Source organism: Condylura cristata, unplaced genomic scaffold, assembly GCF_000260355.1.
Source record: "Condylura cristata isolate star-nosed mole 26May11 unplaced genomic scaffold, ConCri1.0 scaffold00026, whole genome shotgun sequence".
Taxonomy (NCBI): Eukaryota; Metazoa; Chordata; class Mammalia; order Eulipotyphla; family Talpidae; genus Condylura; species Condylura cristata.
Window position 1 is genome coordinate 1,385,318 of NW_004567127.1, and position 7,481 is coordinate 1,392,798.

The following is a 7,481-nucleotide window of genomic DNA, read 5'->3' on the forward strand; positions in this document are numbered from 1 at the left end:
TGCACGGCCGCCCCCCGGGCTTCTTGCACTGCGCCTCCTTCGGGGACCCCCACGTGCGCAGCTTCCACCACCACTTCCACACGTGCCGTGTCCAGGGAGCCTGGCCACTGCTGGATAATGACTTTCTTTTTGTTCAGGCCACCAGCTCCCCAGTGGCCTTGGGGGCCAACGCCACCGCCACCCGTAAGGTCTGGGCCCCATTGCGCCTCCGTGTGCTCGCAGGGCCCCGGTCGTCCCACCCCGCCTCCCACCCCTCCTTCCGCAGCAACAGTCCGGTCCCGTCCTCAGCCCCGCCCGAGTCCGGAATCGCTCGGTGCGATCCAGCACTCTCTCCCGTAAATCGCTTTCCCTTGGTGAGAATTTCATTCCAAATGCAGAACACACTGAAAGAAAGCTGGGGACCGCGGGGCTGAGCAGCCCCGGGCTGAGGAGCTACTCGGGGAGACGCTCCCTACTCCCCGTGGGGTTGTTGAGGTTGAGACAAAAAGGCAGGTGGGGGGACCGAGCAGGTGGGCGAGCAGGGCTGAGGCAACGGTGGGGCCAGGGGTGGGGCCCAGAAACCTTGGCCTCTGGGGGATGCGACCCCTGGCGCTGTGGGCGGAGCGGGGAGGTGAGTGCGCCCGAAATGAACCGTTTTCCCTCTCCCCTCACAGCTGACCATTATATTTAAGAACATGCAGGAATGCATTGACCAGAAGGTCTACCAGGCGGAGGTGGACAACCTTCCTGCGGCCTTTGAAGACGGGTCTATGAACGGAGGCGACCGGCCGGGGGGCTCGAGTTTGTCCATCCGAACCTCTAGCCCCGGGCGACACGTGGAGATCCGCGCCGCCTACATCGGCACGACCATCGTGGTCCGGCAGACAGCTGGGCAGCTCTCCTTCTCCATCAAGGTCGCAGAGGACGTGGCCAGGGCCTTCTCGGCTGAGCAGGACCTGCAGCTCTGTGTTGGGGGGTGTCCCCCAAGTCAGCAGCTCTCCCGCTCGGAGCGCAGTCGCCGGGGCGCCATGACCATCGACAGCGCGCGGCAGCTGTGCAAACAGGGGCTGCCTGTGGAAGACGCTTACTTCCACTCCTGCGTCTTCGACGTGTTAATCTCTGGAGACCCCAACTTTACTGTGCCAGCTCAGGCAGCTCTGGAGGATGCCAGAGCCTTCCTGCCAGACTTGGAAAAGCTGCATCTCTTCCCCTCAGATGGTGGGGTTCCTCTTTCTTCATCAGCCCTCCTGGCCCGGCTCCTTTCCGGGCTCTTTGTTCTGGGCTTTGCATTCGGTAGCTAGGCCAGGCACAATTTAACAGGGGGAAATGACTCCGGGGTGCAGTTTGGCCAGGGCAAGCGAAGAGAATGACTGAAGCAAATAGAGGCTGGGAGGTGCAGGAAGTGATGCCACTGACCCAGAGACAGAGGAGGCTGTAGTCCAGGGTGAGAAGGACTGGAACGTGACGATTCCCCACAAGGCTTCTGCTGTCCAAACCTCTGCAGGGGTTGGTCAGCGATGTCTCAGTCCCCTGTATAGTAAGTGACTTGTCCCAAACCACCCACTCCCGAGGTCACCTCCACAAGCTTGGAGGCTATGAGGGTCCTGGCAATCTGTAGAAAACTAAGGGTTGAGAGTTCCTAGAGGGAAGAACTTGCAGAGGAGATTGTGATAACCACCCACAAGAAATTCAACATCTAGCAATATTTTCTCTTGTAAGGGAGGAGGAAATATTGCAGGAAACAAGACTTTCATAACTCTATGTGGGTAAGATGTGTTCTGCTTTCTTGGGTCAGAATGAGGTGGGTTCTAGTTACAGGGACTCTCTGGGGGTGGAGAATGACAGGAAAGAATCCGTCATCCCCCCATCCTTAACTAATCTGTTATTAAAGCTCTGAATTCTTCACAACCCCTCTGCTGCCTAAGTGTAATCTTTTTGCAGACGCTTGATGTGATGGAAGCAAGGCACTGTGTTCCTCTACTAGGAGAGAGTTCAGAAGTTCCAGGTCATTTTCCTGCTCTAAGGAAGTTTACGAACTATTAGGGACAAAAGTTGATTCACATGAAGGAGGGACAAGTGTGTAATTATGCACTGAAGTCTATGGTTCTGTGGTTTCACATGGGAAAATGGTTGATGAGAACTAAGGAATAATAAACACAAAGAGATAACAAAGAATATGGGATTTGAACTGATCTTTGAAGACTGGGTAGGATTTGAATTATTAAGGACCCTCCAGGCAATGGAAACCCTCTATAGCTATGTGTAAATTCATGATTCATTGAGGTAACCAACAAAGCAAAGCACAAAGTAGACAAGTAATGGACTAGATGAATAGAAGCCCGATTATGAAGTATCTTGAAAGTGTGGCCAAAGAGTTTAAATTCAATTAGTAGCTAACATTTGTTGGGTGCTCAAGACCTTTCAAGCACTGTTCTAAATACTCTTAAAATATTAATTCATTTGATTATCACAACTCTCTAAGGAAAATAATATCCTAAACTTACTTTTCATAAAGAAACTAAGTGCAAAAAGATTAAAATGGGCCACCCCGGTGACACAGGAGTTAAGTCTCAGCACTATGAAGCTATAGCCAGCCACTGAGGCGCAACACAAGAATCTGAGGCCAGGGAGTGACCCCAGGGCACAGCAGACTCTTCTGTCTCCCTGCCGCTCCCCTCAACAGTGGATTTCAGTAGATCCATTGTTCTGTTCCCCACTCTTTCTCTGAATCCTCTTACCCCCCACACACCTCTACCCTGTACCCCAGTTCATATATGCATCAATCAATCTTTTTTTTTAAAGGAAGATTAAGTAACTTGCCCATAATCACACAGCTGATAAGTGGGAGAGGCCAGCTGATAAGTGGGAGAGCCAGAAACTAAAACCAGCCAGTTTGGGTCCAGAGCCTTAAACTGTTTTTATCAGTATTACATAAGTTTACTTAATAAACATGTTCAATTAGAAACCATGTACAACTAATTTTTATCTACTAGAAAACTGCTGTGGAGTGGGGACATGGTAAATGATTTCTCTGGTGAAGACTTGACTTCGTCATCAGTCTGAGGCTGCTCACGGGACAGGTTTCCTCTGCCCCATCCCAGCTCCACTTTGTTGCCACAGGGCCATGGCCACATGGCCATCTCCACTGGTTCCTTATCAGGAGGCTGACAGAGAAGGCAACTCACCAGCGGACGCCTCCCGTCAGCTGAGTCTCCCACCTTTGAATTCCAACAATAACTTCTGGTCCCCAAGTTGTTGGGCTCTGGAGGTGAGCGTGGCCTGGCTGCCTGCTCAGCTGGGCAGCTGGAGGAAGCCACCCAAGCAGCCCCAAGCCTGATCCTTGACCACTCAGAGAAGCCAGAGAAACTGAGCCGCTAAAGGTCTTGGTTGTGGAACTGGACAGGGCAAGGGAGCGCAGCCGCGACCATCAAGGCTGCTTTCTTCTGTTGCTGGGGAGAGTCCCAAATGGAAGGAAACTAGTTTACAGAACAGAAGACAGCGGAGAGACGCTGTTTCAGTCCAGGGTGCTCAAAACCAAAAGTGCTGTTCTGAATAAAACTGCCGAGGAGGTGACTTTTATTATTATTTTTATTTTTAGACGAACCAACATGTACTCTAAAGACCCTCTGACACGCAGACAGCACCCACAGAGAGAAGGACAGTGTCTCAAGGCCCCTACTGCTCCCTCGTCCACGGCCCTATAGGAGCTATAGGAGCGTGAGGGCGTTAGTGCGTTAGTGGAGGGAAGGTCAAGGCAGCCAGGCCTGAAGGGCCTTTGGTCCACACTGAGACAAGGCTTGGGGCCACAGCAGCCTCCAGGGCAGCAGAGCCAGTGAGGAGACAATGGACAGTGAGGGTGACAAGAGGTCAAGCAAGTCCTCGGTGTCCCAGACACCTCTGGGACCAGAGTCCCAGGGATTGAAAGACAGGAGTTGTTAGATCTGCCTTCTAGCCAAGTGCCTCCCTGTGACTCCAGGGAGCAGGTGGTTCTGCTCAGCGGCGGAAGGGAGGGGTCACAGACCCTTGGTGCCGTGGGTGATGCTGGCCAGGCACATTGTGACCCTCTGAGTGCCCGGGAGGGGGGTGCAGTCTGGGGGAGCCCTCTGGTACAGAAGTGCAGGTACAGTGGGCTGCAGGTGGGATTGGTGGGGTGTGAGTGCGCGCGCACGTGTGGGAGAAAAAGGACCCAGAAAGCATCCAGCACTGAAGCGCCTGGCCCTCACAGGCCTGGGCAGCGGAGGTGAGGTGACCCGTCCCCACACACACACACACACGTGGCCACGACCTCCCTGGGCCTTGGGTGCGGTCAGAGTTGGAAAGGAGCCGAGCGGGGTCAGCGGGGAAGGACTAGAGGGGCTTTCGCATCCCGCTGTCTGGGCTATGATAGCGTGCACCACTCTCATCTCCTTCCACCAGCTTCAGCCACGTGACCCTATTCCCGAAAAGCACCTGCATGAACTACCGAATACTTTCCAGAAACTGTGTCCTATCTGGACTGACATTTCAAATTTCCTTGGCAGTTCTTGTCCCCTACCCCCTCTTCCCCATCCCACTAAACGACACGCCCTCGCTGCCACCCCCTTGAAGCATGAGCTCTGTACTTTCTGAAATTCTCACTCTCTCTTTTTTATATTTTAAAAGTACAGGATTTTAGGAAAAGGAGAAAAAGAAAGCTGCCTGCATAGTCACAGGCCGGTAGAGATGTTGCCTGAAATTATCTTTAACCTAGAAAACAATCGACTTCAATGGAAGAAAATGGGGAGGAGACAGGAAATACTCAGAGCTGTCGCTTCACTCAGAGGTAACAGGCATCTTTTCCGGAAATAGTTCCTTATGTTGGTTTCCCAAACTCAAGAGAGTAACTGTCTCTCAGGTGGGGGTAAATTCAAATCAGTTAAGAATTTCACAGTTATCTGATGCGCCAGTTTCTTTCAGGGCACCTGTCAGGTAACACTTGCCTCAGACTCCAGGTTAGCCCCACTGCCAGTGGAGTATTGAAAAATGGGTCGCTGAAAATAAGCAGATAAAAAGAAGTTCAACATTATTAGTCACTAAGAAGTACCGATCAGATCAAACCCACAGTAAGGGAACACGACACACCCATGAGCAGGACTGAGCAATCCGCTTGTTGGGGGGTGCAGAGCTCTGGCAAGCTGCTGGGAATGTAATATTTAAGTTGCTTTGTAAAATGGTTTGTCGCTTTTTTTTTTTTATGTAAAGCGAATACTCATCATGCAGTCTAGACATTCCTAGGTATTGATCAGAGGCAAATGCCAGCATGTGTCTGCAGAGAGACTTGAGCGCCAATGTTCACAAAGCGTCGTCTATAACCAACCCACGGCTGGAAACAACCCAAATGCCCACCAGCACCCACTGCACAGATCTATGCACCAGGGCACCATGGCAACGAAGTGAAACAAACTGCTGTTACACACAACTTAATGAAGCAGCACATGTGAGCGAAAGAGCGAAAATAAGAAATGAGGAGAGAGTGCAGACTGCATGCTTCCACTTCTGCAGTGACAGAAACTGCAAACTACGATACAGTGACTGAGGGGTCAGTGGCTGCCTGGGGGTGGCAGAGGATGGCAGGATGGCTTACCAAGGGCCGGAGGAGACATTGGGAGCACAGGTGTGTTTGCTATGTCTTGACTGTGGCAGTGATTGCATGGGTAAGTGTATGTCAAAATCCATGAACCTGCACACTTAACGGGCGTGCGGGCGTGCTACTTATGATACAACAAGTGTTCCTCAACAAAACCTAACTTTAAAAAATAGGTAGGCTTGGCCCTCCTTGGGGGCGCAGCGGGTTAAAGCACTGCACTAAGAAGCTTAAGCCACTTCCGCATGAGTCCAATCCCCCCCGCCCCCGAGGAGATCCACATGACGTGGCAGACCTCTCCTGACCCGCCCGCTGCTCCCCTCAGCAGTGTACTTTGTCAATCTGCCTGTTCTGCTCCCAGCTCTGTCTCTGGTGCATCCTCTCACCCTCCGCATCTCTGGCCTGTACCCCAGTTCTGTATGAATGAATAAATAAATCTTTTTTTAAAAATAGGTAGTCTTTATGCTTTAATTACAATAGGAAAGACATGGAGTCAACCCAAATGCCCAAAAGTAGATGACTGGATTGAGAAGAGGTGGTCCATACACACAATGGAATATTAGGCAGGCAGCAACTCAGCCTTTTACAGCATGGATGGATGAGCTGGAAGGGGTCCGACTCAGTGAAATGAGCCAGAAAGAAAAGGAAAAACACCAAGTGGTTTCACTCATAGCAGGAGCATAAAGGACCAGGGGGAAAAATAATAATAATAAACAACTATATACGAGGGGTGGAGTGGGGAATGGGATCAAAAAGGGGGCGGAGAGGGGAAGTGCCTGGACTATGGTGACGGCACAGAGGTGATTTGGTGATGGGAAGCGCACGGGGATGACCACTGAGATGGGAAAAGGTACAACGTGATGTAAAAATAAACTATTATAATAAAAAAAGTTAGTTTTGAAGAGTGAGTTTTATCCTTCTTTTAAGTGTATTCCTAAATATTTGCTTTGCTAAAATTATAAATGGCATTTTCAGAAAAAATATAAGTAGCATTTTCCTCTTCCTTTGGTGAATCAGATAAAGCTTAGAACAACTTTAGCGTGAAAATGAAAATGAGGACAGACTTGACTTATGGGAACCCATAGAAAGAACAAGAAAGGGGCAAAGGAAGAAGTTATCCCGCCTTGCCACTCCACCAGCGGTCAGCAGGTGGCGATGGTGGCTTCATAGCATTAATGGGGGTGAGTAAAAGAAAATTCTTAGGCAATCAGCTACGTCACCATTTGAGAGAGAATATTAATAAACATTTGACAGAGTTGGCATTTCAGAAATAAGTTGAAGACAGATGCATCGTAAACTAAGTAGTTTGAATAATTTATTATCACTTCACGACAAAGTGTTGTTCGCTCTCATGAAACAACAAAATATATTACTTGGCTCCGTGGTGGATGTTATCTATGCTGTGAAACAATGGAAACAGACTATTAATTAAGCCAAAATTGTGATATAACTTTATTGGGAGGTTGAGGAAGAGGAAAAAGAATGTAGAGACAGTATGAACTAAGAGTTAAAATTCCAATGAGTATAGCCCAAAAAACCGCAACGTGATATGCTTAATATTTCTAAATCAAGAAGTAAAAGAAAAAACACCACGAAATCATTTAGAAGTATGAAGGAAATACCAGTGGAAAACATGGGCTCACTGCGGGGAGATACTGCTGCACAGTCTTGGTGAGGTGAGGCAGACTGCTGGCTTTCGCTAAGTATTACGTGTGAGGTGACTTTGAACTCCATTGCTACATTATTCTGACTTTTAAAAGGAGGCTGTGTCCATCGCCCAGGTCCTAACTTCCCCTTACCTACTTAAACTGTGGCCGCCTCGACCCCTGCTCAGATCAACATCTCCCACCACTTCACCCACCTTGTATATTTCTCTTTAAAAAAAAAAAAAATATATATA

At 49.6% G+C, this 7,481-nt stretch overlaps 1 protein-coding gene across 2 annotated transcripts; it reads left to right on the top strand.

Annotated features, from left to right (window-relative positions):
- Nucleotides 1-6: 6 nt before the first annotated feature.
- HFE2 (hemochromatosis type 2 (juvenile)) lies at nucleotides 7-1,952 on the top strand. Of its 2 annotated transcripts, none has more exons than XM_004689462.2 (2): nucleotides 7-188; nucleotides 654-1,952. In XM_004689462.2, exon 2 carries the CDS (start codon nucleotides 675-677, stop codon nucleotides 1,278-1,280), a length of 606 nt encoding a protein of 201 aa, XP_004689519.2. In that variant the 5' UTR covers nucleotides 7-188; nucleotides 654-674; the 3' UTR covers nucleotides 1,281-1,952. The 2 variants fall into 2 exon arrangements, with proteins under 2 accessions (XP_004689519.2, XP_012585517.1); XM_012730063.1 differs by having other exon boundaries at nucleotides 168-188; nucleotides 672-1,952.
- The last annotated feature ends 5,529 nt before the right edge of the window (nucleotides 1,953-7,481 follow it).

Bases quoted from the DNA above. Each gene is read 5' to 3' on its own strand.
- HFE2 (XM_004689462.2), top strand. From the start codon at position 675: ATGCAGGAATGCATTGACCAGAAGGTCTACCAGGCGGAGGTGGACAAC.